General features: G+C 46.5%; 1 protein-coding gene across 2 annotated transcripts; it reads left to right on the forward strand.

Moving 5' to 3' along the window:
- Positions 1–1,047: 1,047 nt before the first annotated feature.
- On the forward strand, positions 1,048–18,630 carry NOM1 (nucleolar protein with MIF4G domain 1). 2 transcript variants are annotated; one of them, XM_087433731.1, is made up of 11 exons: positions 1,048–2,031; positions 3,550–3,677; positions 4,783–4,978; positions 8,841–9,164; positions 10,315–10,425; positions 11,157–11,324; positions 12,155–12,276; positions 13,130–13,262; positions 13,774–13,905; positions 15,499–15,608; positions 15,964–18,630. In XM_087433731.1, exons 1-11 carry the CDS (start codon positions 1,048–1,050, stop codon positions 16,136–16,138), a joined length of 2,583 nt encoding a protein of 860 aa, XP_087289857.1. In that variant the 3' UTR covers positions 16,139–18,630. The 2 variants fall into 2 exon arrangements, with proteins under 2 accessions (XP_087289857.1, XP_087289863.1); XM_087433737.1 differs by having other exon boundaries at positions 3,553–3,677.
- The last annotated feature ends 432 nt before the right edge of the window (positions 18,631–19,062 follow it).

The raw sequence follows: 19,062 nt of genomic DNA on the forward strand, positions 1-19,062 counted from the left end.
CACTCCTGTGCTGCCTGAAGTTTCCTCTCCTCACCACTAAGGCGTGGGCGCTGTTTGCTTCTACCCCCACCTTTCCGTCTAACTCAATTAGTTTCCTAGTTCCGATTACCTAGTAACAATGTACCACAAACTGGGCAGCTTAAGAAAACGGTAATTTATAGTCTCCCTCCTGAGGCCAGAAGCTGGAAATCGAGGTGTGAGCGGGGGTGGTTCCTTCTGGGGCTCCAAGAGAGAATCTGTTACAGGTGTCTCCCGTACCTTCCGATGGTTTTGGAATCCGCGGAGTTCTTGGCTTGCAGAGGCATCTCCCCATCTCTGCCTCCGATGTCACACGGCCTTCTCCTTGTGAGCCCAAATTTCCCTCTTAGAAGAACACCTGTGACTGGATTTGGGACCCACCCCAATCCAGACGACCTCCTCTTAGCTTGATTACATCTGCAAAGGCTCTGTTTCCAAACAAGGCCACATTCACAGTTTCCGGTGGACACGAATTTTGGGGGCACTAATTCATCCCCGTGGCACCTATCAACAGAGGAAAAAGTCGTGGAGCATCATCCCAGGAAACACAGGCAACCCTAACAAAGAATGAGGTGAGTCATTCCAGGCACACGGAGAGATCTGAGCCTGAGGTTGCGGGAAAAAAGCAAGTCTCAGAACAGTAAGCTGACTATGAAGTCTCCCTTGGAAAATACACACGGAAGACATCCCTTACGTTTCCCACATACGTACGCGTGTCAATGCGCACACGTCTGAACAGACTCAGGCCATACCGACAAGTACGGTTACTTTTGTGGCCGGTCGTTAAGAGGCCTCTTTACCATAACCTGTGAGGTTTTCATTTATTAGACGAGAACGCATTCGTGTACTCACGACAAAGTTCAAGTTCACACGCGTTCGGAGGGCAGGCACCCTTTGCCCCTGTGCGGTTCCCTGCGCTGCCGCCCTCCCGCCAGCAGGGGCGCCGCCTCACCCGCCCCGCGCAGCGCGCCGCTCTCGGCCCGGAAGTCCCGCCCCGGCCGGAAGCCGGGCGTCCGCGCATCCCGGAAGATGGCGGCGTCCAGGGGCACGGGAGTGCCGGGTCGCGGGGGCCGCCGCGGGCGCGTGGCCCCCAGGAGGCACGGGGGCGGCGGGGAGGGGGCCCTGAAGCGGCTGAGGCTAGCGGTGGAGGAGTTCGTGCAGGCCACCTCCGCGGGCGGGCCCCCCGGCGGCTGCGCGCGGCTCCGGGCGGAGGGGCGCGTGCGCCCGGGCGGGAGGAAGAGCCGCAGGGAGCTGAGGAAGGAGAAGCGACACCTGAGGAAGGCGCGCCGGCTGCGGAGGGCAGCGGGCCCCGCGCAGGGCCCAGGCCCGAGAGAAGACGGAGCCGGGGGCGCGATCCGGGGCGGTCCCCCCGGGGCGGACGGGGATGAGGGCGTCCGGGCGCCCCCACGGCGGACCCCACGGCCTCCCGAGCACCTGCGCCCTCGCCCCGCCCCGGCCGAGGCCGCGCCGGCCGGCGCCCAGGTCAAGGGTCCGCCCGGGAGGACCGGGCCCGCCGCCGCCGCCGCCGCCCGGAAACGAGCGCTGCTGGCGGCCAACGAGGAGGAGGACCGGGAGATCCGGAAGCTGGAGCGCTGCCTCGGCCTGAACAAGCGCAGGCGGAGGGGCGACGCGAGCTGCGTGCCGCTGAGCTTTGCCCGCGATGGGCTCGACTACATTCTGGGAGCCCTGGAGTCTGGGAAACATGGTGGCCTGTATGAGAGCAGTAGTGAGGAGGAGGAGGATGCCGGACAGACTCTCCCCGAAAGTGAGGACGAGAGTGACCCCGAGGCCGGAGGGGAGGAGGAGGAGGACGACTTGGTAGAGGAAGAGGAGGAGCAGGACGCAGAGTCGGGAGTGCAGAGCGAGGACGAGGACGTAGAAGAGGAAAAGCGAAAAAAAGCCAAAGAAGTGGAAGGGAGAGCCAAGGAGAAAAAGGGGAAAAGGAGAGTCCATTTTGCGGAAGATGAAGAAAGGAGAGAAAATTCCTCAGAGCATGTTGACACAACAGATCAGGTATCCTGTGAACAATCTAAGTTTTCTGGGATGTCTCTCAAGATAACGGGTGGGGGCAGAGCGTGGGACAGCGGTGACACAGCTGTGGTATTGATGATTGTTTGAGCTGAGAGTGGGTAAATTGGGTTATTGTATTATGTCTACTTTTATGGTTTTAAATTTCTTGATAAAGAGTTAAGGGAGAAAACATTTCTAGAGACCTTTTTATCCCAGGGATTTAATGGCCGTTTCCAGCGGTTGTCCTAAGGGGACTATCTCCTTCATTTGGTGTTTTCTGCCTCAGTCTCCAAACCTGACTTTGACTCCCCTCCGCACTTGCTTTGTTCCGGCCTCTGGTGTGTCCTGAGGACAGCTGTACTCCTGACTCGCCTCTGCCCTCTCCTCGTCCTTTTCCTGTCCAGCGGCTCTGGAGTGAATCTTCTAAAACACAAAGCTGACCTTGGATGAGGTCTCACATTAAGGACAAGTTCAGAATCCATGATGTAGCAGTCCAGGCCTTCCCGGCTGGCCCCTTGCCTGTTAAAACAGCTTCCTGTCAGTATGCACCTTGAAGGCAGCCACATAGAATTGCCTGCGTTTCCTTTTCCACACCTCACTATTTCAGCATTCTGCCTCTTAATATGTTATTCTTTCTGTCTACAAGGCCCTTCCTCCTTTTCTCTCTGTTTGTGTTCATCTGTTAATGTCAAACGTCTCTGGGATCCTCCCCATCTTACATATATGAACTGTCTTCATTTCTGTCCCTGGTGCCTTAGCACCTGGCACTTTGTGAGCCATCCCTAAGTACTGTCGGTTCCTCTCCTAGGACTTTATCTTTGAACTACTCTTAAGTTTTCTTTCACAGTCTGTTGAGGTGTAATGGACATACAGTCTGAACTAATGGGTGTCTCAAGGGTAACAGTTTTTATGTTACATTAATGTGCTTTCTCCAACTGAGTTTAAACTCTAAAACAGGGATCATACCTTACAAATGTTTGTCTCCTAAAGGCTTGTCACTTAGGTGCCCAGGGTCAATGATAATGATTTGTAACCCTCCCAGTTGATAATCTAGGGAATACTGAGCAGTGAATTGATTTTGACTTTATCGTGTAAGTTTAGATATTAGTTTTGAACAAGTTTGAAATTATTTTAGAACATTTTCCCTCTGAAACTGGTGATGGTCGTGTACTGCCCTGCCTGCCATAAATTAAGCCTGGGCACAAGCGTACAGTAATAGGGCTGTGTTGGGCAGATGCGAGAGGGCACGGCCAGATTTGAAGAACTACAGAGGGAAAAACACGATGATGAAATGTATTGACATTAACGTAAATGATGACATCCAGCAGACTGGTGGGTGGAGTACTCATCCAGGACATACCAGGCACTCAGTGAATATCTGGTGTTTAATCAGCAGCAGTGGTCAGTAGCTACAGCTTCTACCAGTTCTTGGGAATTTAATATCTAAATGTGACTATGGCAAGGGAAAAAGGGGGATTTGTTCAGTGTAAATTTCTCATAATTTATTTCTGTCCTTTCAAGCAGAATCTTTGTGAAAATGGTGAAAAGTACATCCCGCCTCATATGAGGCGAGCAGAGGAGACAGTGGATGCCCAGAAAAAGGAAGAACTAGAAAGGCTAAAGAAACACGTCAAAGGTCTCATTAACAGGTGACCTGGCAGCGTTGTTACATTGTGTCACTTAGAGAGATTGTGTCTTTTCTAAAACTATAAAAACTACCCCAGAAAGTAAACCGTAAGTGATGGGGGCCTGGGAGTGCAGCTGTTGGTTGGCTGCTTTCTGTTCCTGTCTTGATGCAGCCAGACCGACCTTGAAAAGCCCGCCTTTTCTGTTTGGTACTTTGAATCCTTTGAGTTTGAAAGCAACGCAGGCGCACATGTGGTTATTCTGAGAAGTCCCAGGAATGGGGCAGAGTTGTGGTCAGGCCCAGGAACGGTGGTAGCAAGACCGGTCCTCCTCCCTCCAGAGGGGAGTTCATGGCCTGAGGGTGACGCTCTCGGTCAGGAACATGGTCTATCCCCATTGCTCATTACTCACGTTTGTACGTGTGCAGCTCTATGCTGCGCCTCACAGAGGATGCTTTGGGTACCTACCCTACACTCAAGGCAGAACTATCTCAGCACACACGGCTCTCTTGTGATATGCTTTTATGGTCACCCCCCATTCCTTTTTTTTTAATATTTCTCTTTAATTAAAACAGTGTTTCTGTGGTGCATTCTGGAATTTTATCAAACATGTTGCTTTAGTGTTCAGTGTTAGCACACTGAATCTTCCATGTACATATACATCCTTCTCTCCCCACCCTGTAAACCAAGCAACCTTTTCTCTGTGTTAGGAACTAAAGGTTTTTATGCCAGCAAAAAAATGGAAAAGTTGGAATTTTTTCCAACAGCACATACTGATGTGTTAAGGGTGGTTCCCTGCCTCTCCCTGGGGACATCAGGTCGGGGTACAGTGGAACATCCTCATTACAGTCGCAGTGATCCTAAAGAGAGTCCTGTGTGTGCTGCTCTGTGGCCACATTTCGTCTGGAAAGACAACGGTTACATTATTTCAAGGTTCCAGATGATTATGTGTTATGTAGGGTATATACTGGGTTATGGGGGCAGGATAAGAGTTGTTCATAGGTCAGATGTGTCCATAAAATAGGATGTATTGGTAGTATTGAAAACTTTTCCATTTTTTTAAATTGACCTAAAAAATACTTCTTAGTTTGAGACATCCTTGCCGCCCTGTCTTTACCACTGTCTGCAGGTTGAGTGAACCGAACGTGGCCTCCATAAGTGGACAGCTGGAGGAGCTGTACATGGCCCACAGCAGGAAGGACATGAATGACACTCTGACGGGCGTCCTCATGAGTGCCTGTGCTCCAGGCACACCCGTGCCCAGCAGGCTGGTGATGGAGCATGTCCTCCTGGTCAGCATTCTTCACCACACGGTCGGGATCGAGGTGGGCCTCCCTTTCCTCCAGGCTGTTAATGTGTCTGAATGGTGCTTGTTTTTTGTTTTTTTTTTCAGTGAGGAAGATGTGCCCTGAGCTAACATCTGTGCCAGTCTTCCTGTATTTTGTATGTGGGTCGCTGCCACAGCATGGCTTGACGAGTGGTCTAGGTCCACGCCCAGGATCTTAACCTGAGAACCTGAGCCACCAAAGCAGAGTGTGCCAAAGTTAACCACTACACCATGGGGCCGGCCCCTAAATCATGCTTGTTTTAGTGATGGGCCTGATAAGGTCGATACTACTTCGTCTACATCATATCACTCTAAATGGCATTCCGTAAATAACCTGATTTTGGTCAACTTCTGCTTTTGTGTTGGGTCCATTCTGGCACGTCTTTATTATTCATTAGTTTATCTCTCTCTGGACTGACACCTTGGACCTGCCTTCATGTTCTTTGTATTCCCCACTATAACGTTGACTTACTCCAGATGTTCAGGATACAGGGCTTTGTGTGGTCTCACTGCCGCAGTATTCGTATTGGGTGGGAGGTCGTTCCTTCATAAGTAAGAAGGCCACCAGAATGTGACAGGGCCTGGGCTTGGAGCCGCCTGGGCCACTGCCAGGTAGGCCACAGACCTTCCCATGTCCTCGTCTGTTAGTGGGACTGCAGCACCTTCCTCGTCAGGCCCTTGTCAGGATTAAATTGGACGATGTATGACGTTTGTAAGGCACTTCCACGGTGCCTGGTGCCCAGTAGGTGATGTCCTTGCCTGATGGGGTTAGTGTCAAGTCACCTGCACTTCTGGGGTCCTCTTCTGCCACCCGGTACGGTGGAATCATAACCTTCCCCATCAGTATTCCATTCCCTCCGTGTGGCTGATTCCTGGGTTGTGAGGGAAGTTGGTGTGATACAGGAGTTTACACTGAGGCAGGTGAATGGATGGGTGATGATGCACACCAGGCTTACTTTTCCCAGATGATATTTGTCTTCCGTAGAAGAACCTGTTGATCGCTTTGGATCTTTATGTGGTACAATATCTTTTAACATTGGTTTTTAGTTTCTTTGCCCTGTGATAGCCCTCTTCCCAAGAACAGGCCTCCGCAGCAAAGCGTGGCTCAAGGGCTGGTCCTGGTGTGAGTCTGCACACTTGCTGTTTTTGTTACGTTGGGTCCTTACAGCCTCCCAGCAAGATCAGTAGGGCAGATATTTATTTAACCCCACAGTGCAAATGCAGCAAAGCCCTGAAGAGCTGCGTCGTGTTCCCAAGTTCCCGTGCCGAGTGCTCTTTGCCTTTGTTTTCAACTCCTAGGTCGGCCCGCTGTCTGCCACAGTGCTCCTCATGCACACTCAGTTCCTGTCTCTAGTATTTGCTCTCAATCATAGTCTTAAAATCATCTGGAGTCTTAGAGACTGGGCCTGTCCGGAGCTTACTTTAAAATGCACAAATTTCCCAAAATGAATCCTCCTTTGCGAGTTAGAGGTTTTGCAGTGAGAGCAGTGTGTAATGTGGGGAGGACACTGCCTGTGTCCAGAGCACGGCTCTGCCGCTCACCAGCCGTCACCTGGCGACCTCTACCTCCGTGTCCTCTTCTGTCGAGTCGGTTTAGCGAGTTTTACGTGTAGTGAGTGTCTCCAGGAGCCTGGCCCTTGAATGTGCTCATTAAAGGTTAGTTATGATTAACTTCTGCATGATACGGAAGGATGTTCTCACGTTGAAATTCTCCTCTTCCTCCCACGTTCTCTTCACTGGCCTTTCCTGCCACTACAGGCTTCATTGCTCTTTGTAGAGAACCTTCTGAACCACGTTTTCCTCATCTAGCAGTAGTCACGTTGTGGGAGTTTTGAAAGATGGAGACTCTAGTCCTCCTGGGCATGGGGAGGTGATGACAGAAGAGAGGGGCGTAGGCCCCGAGTCTTCCGGGTGGCAGGACTCTCCTCAGCTACCGCTGCACTGGCTATTTAGGGCATCGCTCTTCTGAAGTAAGTATTTTATCTCTAAGAGCTGTACTCACTCTCACATACGACGCTGGGTCCTGCTCTTCGTCAAAGTGTAATGGGATCCCTGACGCTATTCCTAGTGCCCCGTGATGGCGTGATCCAGTGCTGTTATAGGGCTCTCTTAGTGCACCCCGTCCTCCTGGGTCATGCTGGAACACTTCATGATCAGCATGGTCTCAGTAGAGGCAGTATTTCGTGGAGTTAGAGTAAAGCTGTAGACCATGACCACCCACAATATCAGGAGTTCACTGGACTTGAAATGAGATTACCTCTCATTTAAACCTTCACTAATAGCATGAAAGACAGCTGAGTTGAGTCGTCCAGGGAAGTCATCATGGTACTTGAGCTAATGACACCCCCTAAAACTTGTGCCAGCGTATGATGAGCTCTCTGGACGCTGGTTCCATTAAACTTCTTTCGGTTCTATAACGAGGAGAACATCCTCACGGGAATTCACGGAAGGAGAAAAGTGAGTTACAGAGACCATGGTGTCATTACTGAATTGCTTCTGAGTCATTTAAAAATCAAAAATCAGGTCTATGTAGGTTTGTGTTAAAAGCCCCAAGTCAAAATTAATGTATATGCTTAAATAACTTGAACAAAATGAATATTAGTCTTCTTTTTAAATGTTATTTTGTTATATTTTATTTTAAAAACATTAAATGGAATCTAAAATTTTGATATAATTAAATAATTCTGTTCATGTGATTGAAAGCATACCTGAGTATATTTTATGCCTGAATTTTCTTGATGTCTGCAGAATTTTAATTTTTTTTAAGTTATATTTGAACATAAAATATAGTGGTCAAATAGGTCCTCGGGTTTATTTTTAGTGAAAGGGCTTGAATTGGGAGTTTACTGGTTAAATTTGTTTATTGAGTCTCAGGTCTTTAGAAGCTGAAGAAGACGTCCAGTCTGTCAGAGCTGGCCTCCGTGAATTCAGTCGCGGTTGCCTGCTGCCCATCTGGCACCTTTCCTGGCTTCTTGTAGCATTTATTTCTTGTGGTTTAGCAGTGATCTGTGTGTACTTTCCCATTACACTGTAACCTGTCTGGTTGCTCTCATCTTTACCCACAACCTTAGCTACCCCTCATACTTCTCCAAGTATCCTCATGCTCCCTGCACGTGCTGCGGTTCAAGCTTAGTGAGTCTTCAACTGATTTTATCCAGCCCCCGCTAACCTGCTCTTCCTCAGAGATTACTGGTCCAGTTAGAAGGTCTGTCATCTCCTGTTACCCAAGTGTTTAATCTTTCACATCCAGTGACTGGTCACACCTGCTGGTTCTGTCGCTGGGTCACTCTCATGCCCAGTCTTCCTTCCTGGGTCCAGCATGGCTGCGTTGACTCAGGTCATCATTTCTTGACTGGAGTGCCAACATTACTCCACGCCACTGCTGTGTTCCTGCTTCCGTCTGCTCCCTCCAGTCTCAGCTGGAGCTTGAGAAGTGAGTCTTGTTAGATACTAGTACATTTTTAGAGATACAGATGCCTTCTTAACATTTTTAACAATTTTATTTTTCCAAGGAACCAGAATGGCAGCTGGCCAAGAAATGCCACCCTGTTGATTTTGAAGACAAGAGGGTGTGCTTACAGTGAAGGTGTGAGTGCTGTGGCAGATTGCTCTGTGTGTCATTGACTGCTTAGTGTCCTCCCACATGTAGAGCACTGTACACGCAGGCTTATATTTTTAAAGTTTACGTCTGGTTGGAGTTTATATCCTATCATGTGTATATTTTACGTGTTAATGTAAAAAGTACTAATTCCACGTACATTCAAGTTTGTTGAAAGAGGAAGAAGGGTCTCTGAGAAGAACTTGGTAACGTTTGATTTTTACATGTTTGCAATGATATCTTTTCTGTCTTCTCTGTCCAGGTCGGCGCTCACTTCCTGGAAGCTGTGGTGAGGAAGTTTGATGACGTCTATAAAAACGGAAGTGAAGGCAAAGAGTGCGATAACCTGTTTACCATCATTGCCCATTTGTATAACTTCCATGTAGTACAGTCTCTCCTCATCTTTGACATTTTGAAAAAGCTTATTGGAAGTTTCACAGAAAAAGATATTGAACTGATCCTGTTAATGCTGAAAAACGTGGGCTTTTCGTTGAGAAAAGATGATGCTTTGTCACTTAAGGAACTGATTGCTGAGACCCAGGCCAAGGCCAGTGGGGCGGGCAGCATGTTCCAGGACCAGACCAGGGTATGAGTGCGCCACTTGACCTGCTTCCTAAATGCTCACAAACTGACCAGAACTTAAAAATAAGTATTGGGGTAAATATTGCGTTTCATTTCCTAATGATCCGTGTCATCTTCTGCATCATCTGATTTTATGGCTTTATCTTTAATGTGTGAATGAACCTTGTTTCTTTACTAAGAACTCAGATATCTATTTTGTGAATTTAGGAATCGATTTATTGAGCATTTACCCATTTCAACAGTGTTAACTGAGGAAGGCCATGTGGTGTGGGGCCAGGTGCCCGCTTGGCTCTGCTGCTTGCCAGCAACGTGACCTGAGTCTTCCAAGCCTCCCTGCCCCCATCTAGAAAATGGGGGCTGATCGTGGTTCCTACCTCGTTTGCTGTTCTGCGGGTTGAGAGGTACCATGTTGAACGCTCAGAGGTCAAGTTTAAAACACAAAAGTTGGCAGAGACAGGAAGTAGATTTGTGGTTGCCTAGGGCTGGAGGAGTTGGGGGGATGGGTTTGCAGTTTCTTTTGGGGCTGATGAAAATGTTCTAAAGTGGATTATGGTGATAGTTGCGCAGCTCTGAATATATTAATCGTACATTTAAGTGGGTGAGTTTTATGGTATGTGAATTATATCTCAATAAAAAGTTAGCATTTAGGGAAATCTCAGAAGGGTATATGGGAATTCTTTGTACTGTTCTTGCAACTTTTCTCTAAGTATGACCTTTCCAATTTAAAGGTTTAAAAAGGCCAGGAGTGGGGAAGAAGTTGAAAATAAAGTGGAGAGGAGGGGGCAACTCAGAGCAGGTCCCCGGGAGGCAGGAGAGCCACAGGTGATCGGACAGGAAGGGCAATAGCTGGACGGTGATGGGAGGGCAGCTGTGGAAGGAGGGGTCAGCGGTGGTGGGAAATGGGAGAGAGAACTAAGATCTGGAGGTAGTGTTCAAGGTCCAGGTGAGGTCAGGTGGTGGATTTATATGAAAATGTCCTGTGGCCCCGAGCAAGATGTTCAAGTTAGTGGAGACCATTTGCCTGAAGACCATCTCTGATTTATCGTCAGCAGTGATGACCATGTGCACAAAGTTGCTTTATTTCTTCCCAAGTTGAAGGGTCAGTTGTTTAGACAGTTTGAAATGATGTTTTTTTTCTTGTTTTCTTTTCTAAGATTCGGTTTATGCTAGAGACGATGTTGGCACTGAAGAACAATGACATGCGTAAAATTCCAGGCTATGATCCTGAGCCTGTAGAGAAACTGAGGAAATTACAAAGAGCTTTGGTAAATCACTCTTACTTCTAACTTGTTTTGAGCTTCCGCATCTACATGAACCCATCATGAAAATCTAGAAGGTGGTTGGAGCCAAGCTGGTTAATAAGAGTTCCAAGATATCGAAAGGAAACTTCATGTTTCTGTGGGAGACCCTCTGAGTGGTCCCTGTAGGGAGGAGTCCCTGTGAGTTAAGTGTCCCCCACACTGAGCCTGTGGTGCTCTTCTCAGCTGTGTGATAGAATCTTCTCATTGCTTTGAAAGAGGGCCCGGGCAAGTGTCCCGCCCAGACCAGTGAAGTTAACTCCCCGGGTGTTCCTAACTCAGGGCCATAGCTGAGACCCAGTGACCTCCCCAGTCAGGGCAGGTCCTTCAGCCCCAGTCTTTGGTCAGACCCAGAATCGTTGACCCCAGCAAATCCCAGGCTCCTCCTGGTCACGTTCTTACCGCCAGCCCAACAGAGCTCTGCTTGTGGCGTCTGAGCCTCTTCCCCTCGTGTGACACTTTGCGACGACAGTGGTATTTGGAGTGGTAGACCCACACACCTCCAACACAGATACTGGGAGTTTACCTCTAACTTTGGTGTTATTCCCAGCAGGTTAACTGTCCCAGTTGTCAGTGACTCATCACAGTATTCAAGCACCGAAAATGCCATTATCAGAAAAAGGAAAAGCCCGGGGATGATCTCAGTACAGACTGTGAACCAACTGAAGCGTTTCATCGGCTCCGTTTCTTTCACTCAGGTTCGCAGTGCTGGCTCAGCTACGGAAACTCAGCTCCGCGTCTCCTGGGATGGCGTCCTGAATGCTGAGCAGACCGGGCGCTGGTGGATTGTGGGGTCTGCGTGGAGCGGAGCCCCGATGATTGACAGCAGGCAGCAGAAGATCCCGCAGAAGCAGCTCGCAGGGACGGTATGAAACCCCGTGCTCACTGCTACCAGGCGTGTCATCCGTGTCCCCCACGGCATCTCCCTGGAGTAGCGTCCTCATTATTCGTTGGATGGCTGTCAAGGTGTACGGACATGACTTTATTTGAAGACCTTATAGAGATTGCTCTTGTTTTGTGATATAATTTAATTCAATTTCCATTGTTTCTTTTTAAAGGATTTTTTTAAAGTCTCAAAACATGTACCATAAAAGACTTAGAAGTTGAATAGAATGAGAGGAATGTATGAAAATCAGAACGCTCATGTTGCAGATACCAGTTCTTGAGACGCAGAAACATTGTTTTCCAGGAGATGTGGCTTGTGATCCATTAACTTCAGGCTTCAGATTGTCAAAATTCTGTGCACTTTTTTGTGTTTTATTTATTATTAACTAAAGTCCATATGTTATTCAGATTTCCTTCATTTTTCCCTAATACCTTGTTCTGTCCCAGGATCCCCCATCTCACTTCCTCATTCTGGCTCTTCTGGCTGTGGCCACTTACCTCTTATTATATTTCATTGTGGCTTAGGCTGACAGATCGCACCACTGCTGAGAAGTCTTCCAAATCAAGTGGCTTTCTCCACTGGTGGCTTGCTTTGTCCCTTGCTATTTTCTTCTCTTTGTGTGGGGCTGCCCAAGAATAAAGATTTAGCATTTACATACATATATTTACATATAATTTATAATTATACATTGGTCAAGCCACAAAATTATACACGTTATTTTTTAGAAGCTTCAGTAACTACACCAAACCAAAGCAACAAATTTCATTGAGACGTATATATGATCTGTGCCTCAATCGTCCCTCTTTTCAGGTTAGCGCAAAGATATTAGAACTCGCCCGAAAGCAGAGAATGAACACCGATGTCAGGAGAAACATATTTTGTACAATAATGACGAGTGAAGATTTTTTGGACGCATTTGAAAAGCTTCTAAAGTAAGCATTTGTGTGACCGTTTTGACTTACATTTAATTAGATGTTGTGGAAGAAATAAGTGGAGGTGACTTGTACATTTTGGAGGATTGGTCAGCGCTGCTGGGGAGCGGCTGGGCTCACCCTAGCACTCTTGCTCCTACCGATTGGCCACTAGTAGATTAGAACATTCTGTGATATATTGTGATTAAAAGTGTTAGATGCCCAACTGATAATTATCAGTGACTGTTGGTTGTCATGAATTGCTTAAAATCTTCATATTAAAGTAGTCCTTGTAATTACTTCTGAATTAAAAACTTCCTGGTGTAGTTTCTGTAATTAGTTGTGACAAGATTTAAAAGGTAACTGTGTACTTTTACAAAGTTCTTCTGAACAAATTTCATATTAATTAATTTTGTTTGTAGTTCAGAATGAAATATAGGGGAGGTATTACAGGACTGCAAACGCTTGTCCACACTCAGCACTGTGCACTGAGGATGGGTTTTACTGTGGATAAATTAGACCATGAGTTTTGGAAAAGAGAAAATAAGTGTGATGGCGAGATCCTGACTGCGAGGCTCGAGGCTGAGTCCTGTGTCCTCTTAGTCGGGGCCAGTTTTAGCCTTTTATAGCTGACAAAGGACTCAGATCAGGACGTCCCCCCAGGTTTTGCCACTTTGTTGGAAACACTGAGGCCGGAGAGGTTGGAGACAGGGCCGGGCCTGGAGCTCCTGTCTTGTTATCCTACCTCCTCTGCTTTGCCCAGTGTTGGCCAAACTGCCAGGCAGGATGTGTTCCTCTGAAAGATTTCTGCCTTAAAGCTTTTAAAACTTGGCAAACTGAAGATTTCTGAGTCATTCCTATTTCTATTTTATAGGCTTGGACTTAAGGATCAGCAGGAGAGAGAAATAGTTCATGTTCTCATGGATTGCTGCCTTCAAGAGAAAACATACAATCCTTTCTATGCATTCCTGGCTAGCAAGTTTTGTGAATATGAAAGGAGGTTTCAGGTAACTTAGAAGGCCCTGGTTACCCATGTTTTCTGTAAACATTCTGTCGGGCTCAGCCCGTGTGAAATGAGTGCCCAGAGTGAGGACTCCGTCCTGGTCAGAGAGCTGTGTGCAGTGGGTCAGTCACCGTCCACACCTGCTGCAGGCCCACCTTCACAGGAGCAGGTGGGCACAACTGGAGTGACTGGGGTCCAGAATGTCTTCCATGTCACCTTTCCAGCACAGATGAGGGAGTTTCATGGCCCGGTTAACCGGTGCAGTGCCTCCTTGGTTTTATACTGCATCATCCTCGTCTAATGTTTCTGCTGGTTTGAGAGATGAAACTACAACAGCAAATTATTGTCAAGGTATTTCAAACCACTGCCTATAGGAAAGAGAGTGTAGTTGCCCCTAAAAGTCTTGATTCACTTATTTGTGAGTAAATGAATATGTAGAGTACCTTTAGGTTATATTCTTAGTGATTTATTCTTTGCATTTTAACTTTTTTCCTTCTTTTTAATTGTTATATTAGATGACTTTCCAATTCAGCGTATGGGACAAATTTCGGGACTTAGAAAATTTGCCAGCTGCTAATTTCTCTAATTTGGTTCATCTGGTGGCCCACTTGTTGAAAACAAAATCACTTCCACTTTCCATTTTAAAGGTTTGTATGATGTATGAAATTATTAAAAGCAATGAAAATGATAGTATAATTGCTTACATTTGGTACCTTAAAAAAATCATTTCCTTGGATTCTGACTTACCTGAGGAATGTTTTCATTATCATAGCCATCATAGAAAATAGCCAGATTAGGATACATTTACCTGGTAAAGTAAGGCACAGTGTCAGTTGTTCTGCTCATCTAAGTGAACCTGTTTGGGGTCTTGGGGTTCATGTGCAGGTCCTAATTACAGACCCCACACTGGCCGCTGACAGGCTGGCAGGGAGATGGGGAGACGTAGGAGCCGGCCTCCTTAGAGCTGTGGTGCTGGCGCTTCGGCTCTTTCTCCCTGTGCTGCCGGGTATTTTAAAGCAGTGGTGGAATGCGGATGCCCTGATGTGGGTCTGGCAGGGACACAGGAAATGGGGTTTGAGGCAGCCAGCAAGGCCTGGGCAGTGGGACCACTGGGGTCTGGGTGTCCTGAAAACACAGACCATGAGAGAACCTGAAGGTCAGAGAGTTCGGGGCCTGGACTTCTGAGCCTTCTCCTCCCTGATCTGCAGGACAGACTGCAGCCACGGTTTCCTGTTTCTGTTTGTGCATGCATTCTCCAGGGCACTTATGCAAGTTGCTCTGATGCCTCTCTGGGGTGCGGTGTTGGATTTTGGCCGCTGTACTGAACATGAGGGCACTGGAATATTATACCACATTCCAAAAATGGGAATAATTTAAAACATGGAGAGTGCGTGCCTTCTCATTGCTGGAGTAAATCTTCGGTTCACTCGAGTTTTGAACTCAGAATGGAATGGGACCCAGTGTGTCCCTCAGACACAGTAGAGGCATGGAGAACCTAGACATGATGTCCTCGAAGCCAGCTGCCCCTGGGCCCCGGCCCTCCCCCCTTCGGAGGCCCCTCTTGTTCCCAGGCAGACTTTTGTATCCTGTGCCTGTGTGTCTGCAGCAACACGGGATCTCGTTCTGCACGTGTTTAACCTCTCCTGGGTGATGTTATACCTTCCCATACTCGTAATGTCCTTCCACAGTTCTTTTTTTTTTGATTCATCGTGGGTTTGAAATTTATCCATGTTGGTATCTGTAATTCTATTCTCTGATTTTATTACTGCTGTATAGTATTCCACTGAGTAGGTATACTTTCATTTATATATATTTTCTAGCGAATATATATATACGTGTATGAATTAGTTCCTCCTAGATCTAAATTCTGTATATATGTGTGTACGTGTGTCTATATATTTATAGTTTTAATTAGGGAGTAGTTTCTGTAAGGCATGGAGGTAATATATGTTTCAATTCTAGAAATTAAGTTCCTGAGTCATAAGGTATACACCCCATACACTTTACTTCCACGGCCGACTTGCTCTCAGCAGTGGTGGCGTGCCCCTGCCGGCAGTGTGCAAGAGGTCCCGTGGCCCCACGTCCTTGCCACCAGCTGTTCCTGTTATAAAACTGGAAATAGCTTTACTTAAAGGGAGGGGGGAGTAATTCTTTACTCTAATTAACTGTATTTAGAAATCACTGAAAAAGTTGGCTAAGTCAGTGTAACTTGAGTTTTCTTTCCGTCCTGACTCTGTTAGGTAGTTGAATTCAGTGAATTGGACAAACCCCGAGTCCACTTTTTACGGAAAGTGTTATATATGCTGTTAATGGAAACAGAAATTGAAGACCTTGGTTTAATTTTTGCAAGGTATGTTTACAGCTTGTTTTGATAAAACATATGGGAAAGAGATGAAGAGAAATTATTTTCACTTATGTTGATTTATAAAAGCAAGGTGGTTGTACTTTATGTGTAGCTTAAAAAATCATTTTCAGTTTTAATTTTAAGCTAGTATCTTACACATTAGATTTGGGAAACGTGAGACTTGCCTGATGGCAAACTAATATGACTTCTAACACATAAGAGTGTGTTACGTTCTCAACTGAGAATTCTGTTTTTAAAAGAAACTAGGTTACTTTTAAAAGTAACCTGTTCGAGATTCCTAGAACTGAGATCTAGGAGAGACTGTTTTGTCCCTGATAAGGTTTATACGATTCCTTTCCAGAGTATCTGACAACCCGAAGCTGGGCATGTTGCGAGAAGGTCTGAAGCTCTTCATCAGCCACTTCTTGTTAAAGAGTGTGCAGGCCCACAGAAGCGCTGAGGAGGCCAGCGTGCTGAGAGAGAGAGCTGACCTCGCAGCCAAGTCTTTGCACGGGAAGGCTTCCTTGAGAATGTAGTCTCGGAGGAGGAGAGGAAGGGGTGGTCATTTGTCTGTAAAATGTCCTTTTTAAACCAAAAGGCCTATTGTTCTGCTGACTATGTGTAAAACCTTAGTGGAGCTATATCATGGTCTCTTGTATTTAAAATATTGTATTTGGAGGTAACTTTTGAATACGAGGTTATATTATATTTGTGTTTTAAACCGTTTTTAAATAACTATATATATGAGGTGGGGGAAAGGACAAGAAGGCAGGGAGGGGCAGACACGGGGCAGTGTTTTCTACATAACGAGACTGGGGTGTGGTGTGAAAGTGTGTGCACGCACACATGTGAGTGTCTTATTTTTTTAATAGACCAAATAAGCCACTAGAGGGTGCAGTTCTCATAAAGAAATTGATGCATTTTTATCTTTTTTCTATATTGGTTAAAAGTTCAAAAACCATCAGTTTAATGTGGCACCTGATATTTAGTTGATTATTTCAAGTATTTGGAATGCAAGTGTTTTGTAAAAGTCAATAATCAACTTAAGCCTTGCAAATACTGGTACAATATAGTATATATGGGAGTTTTTCTTCATTACTCCTCCAAAATTCTGACACGGTGAAAGACGTTCTTCTCTGTTTGTGTCTGTCGCTTACACTCATCAACTCCAGTTGTAACGCACAATCCTAAACTAATAGACAGTGGACGCTTCCTGAGTGCTGCTAGCTGTGCTGGGTTCTGGGAGGTGTGAACACACAGGAAGCAGAAGCGCTGCCAGTGAGGAGTTAACATCTGGTGAGAGGGACACCCTGAGTCCTACGTCCGGTACACTCTGCTTCTGAGAAGAGGTGAAAACGTCCTGGCATACTGCCATCTGCCACAGATTCACAAATGTCTGTTGTTTTTCCAGCCCTCAGAATTTGCTTCTCTCTCTTAAATGCTGCAAACTTGGTTTAACTGTCACCTTTAATTGTTGAAAAACGTCACCAAGCTGTGAGTATAGGATAGTATTTTATATACTGCGTACACTCGCGTACCCTACAGCATGCTGTCCTTCAGAGTGGCTGCCTTGCAAAGCTGCATGACCGGAGTGAGGTCACTCCTCTTCAGACTCCCCGTTTGTCACGTACTTTCAAATAGCATCTAACGTGACCCTACGGCAGTATGTGTTTAGAAATCATCGTGTGAAGTCATAAATGTCTCTGTGTGTGTCCCTGAACTAATGGTTTAAGTGTTGAAGTGTGCAAGGAACGTGAGAAGGTCTTCTGCTAAGAGTAACTGCAGAACGACTAGAGACTGGGCTCGTGCTGGTTAGCCCTCCGTTCGGGAACCACCTCAGGCCACATGCAGCCACAGCCCTATGTCTTCAGCCATCTCTGAACTCAGAAGACAGAGAGGGAAGGCTGCAGGTGTTAGGAGCGCACTGTGTGAGAGGGGCTTTCGGTCAAAACCGTCTGCTGGGTGGTGATGGGGTGTGAGAGATCAGTGCGGCTCAAGGTGCCTGCCCACGAGGACGAGGAGCCGGGCTAGCGCGAGCCGGCGCACGCTGCCGTCGTCCAGAGAGTCCTGCTCTGCAGAAGGGAGTGTCAGTTGCACCGAACAGTGTGTTTAGTGACAGTGGACTTAGTTCTGGTGCCAGCTCCCGTCTCCGAGTGTTCACAGACTGGCGGCCAGTGCATGGACCACACCTGAGTAGCACTGAGGTAACTGAGTCAGAGTTAATTCTGGAAAAATGTCACTGCAGTGCTGCCATCTAACTTCATACGTAGCGTGGTCACTAAACCTTGCTGAGGTATAGATGAGCTCAGGCTGACTTCTGCAGAAGATAAACTTCTGTAAACTGGATCCCATTTTTATATTGTCCTTTATTATTAAAATAAAATGTCTTTCTCTCTGCCATGGGATATATTTGTGACAATTCATTGCCTGAGTTTTGCATTTGTTATATGGAAAGTTATCCATAAATCTGTCCTTTTTAAGTGTAAAACCCCTTTTTAACAACAAGATATCATGGGTTATCACATGATAAGAATTATACTTTCAGATGTGTAAATACATCTTGACCAAAAGCTACTTGAGTTCAGAATTGCTTTTAAGTGCAGTCACGCACCACATAACGACGTTTCGGTCAACAATGGACCACATGTACAGTGGAGCTCCCTTAAGATTAGCACCGCAGCCTGGGTGTGTAGTCGGCTGTGTAAGTACACACTTGAATGTTCGCACAGTGACGAAATGGCCTAACAACGCATTTCTCAGCGTATCCTGGTCATTAAGTGACTCGTGTCTGTAGACAGGTTTTTACAGTTTATTATAGTCATAATCTATGTTGGAACAACATTGCAAGATGCTCAGTGCTTGGCGTGTATGTGAATTTTGGGGCTTCTTGTGATGCAAGTTGAAAACGGCAAATGTACAAAATTTCTGAAAAGAAACTGTCTTTTGGGGGATTTCATCTTTAAAATAGAGGCATAAGGAACAAACTTTTTAATGTATTAAAATGTGTAAATAAAATGTATTTTTTATATTTAGAGTGCCAGTGAAGGTTTATTTTGAAAGAAGGGGTCTGCTGGTGTGCTAAGGTTTACACTTATCTTTCCATTTTTAGGAAGTCTGCTTAGCACGTGGTTTAGGCTACGCCTAAAAAGTAGTGCCTGTGTTGGGGCCGGCCTGGTGGCATAGTGGTTGGGTTCACCCGCTCCGCTTTGTTGGCCCGGGGTTCACAGGTTCAGATCCCAGGGGTGTACCGCTCATCAAGCCATGCTGTGGCAGCATCCCACATACAAAATGGATGAGGATGGGCACAGACGTTAGCTCAGGGCCACTCTTCCTCACCAAAAAAAAAAAAATTGTGTGTGTCTCTGTCTCTCCCCCACTTCCCTCCCTCCCTCTTTGCCCATAGACGGAGATAATGCAAATGAGGCAAAATGTTAACCATTGGTGAATCTGGATGAAGTTT

Source organism: Ceratotherium simum, chromosome 1, assembly GCF_057802395.1.
Source record: "Ceratotherium simum simum isolate JZ-2026a chromosome 1, ASM5780239v1, whole genome shotgun sequence".
NCBI lineage: Eukaryota > Metazoa > Chordata > Mammalia > Perissodactyla > Rhinocerotidae > Ceratotherium > Ceratotherium simum.

Coding starts and splice junctions, on each gene's coding strand:
- NOM1 (XM_087433731.1), top strand. CDS start 1,048: ATGGCGGCGTCCAGGGGCACGGGAGTGCCGGGTCGCGGGGGCCGCCGC. Junction 4,979..8,840: donor ACCACACGGTCGGGATCGAG/GTGGGCCTCCCT, acceptor TTCTCTGTCCAG/GTCGGCGCTCACTTCCTGGA. Junction 11,325..12,154: donor AGAAGCAGCTCGCAGGGACG/GTATGAAACCCC, acceptor CCCTCTTTTCAG/GTTAGCGCAAAGATATTAGA.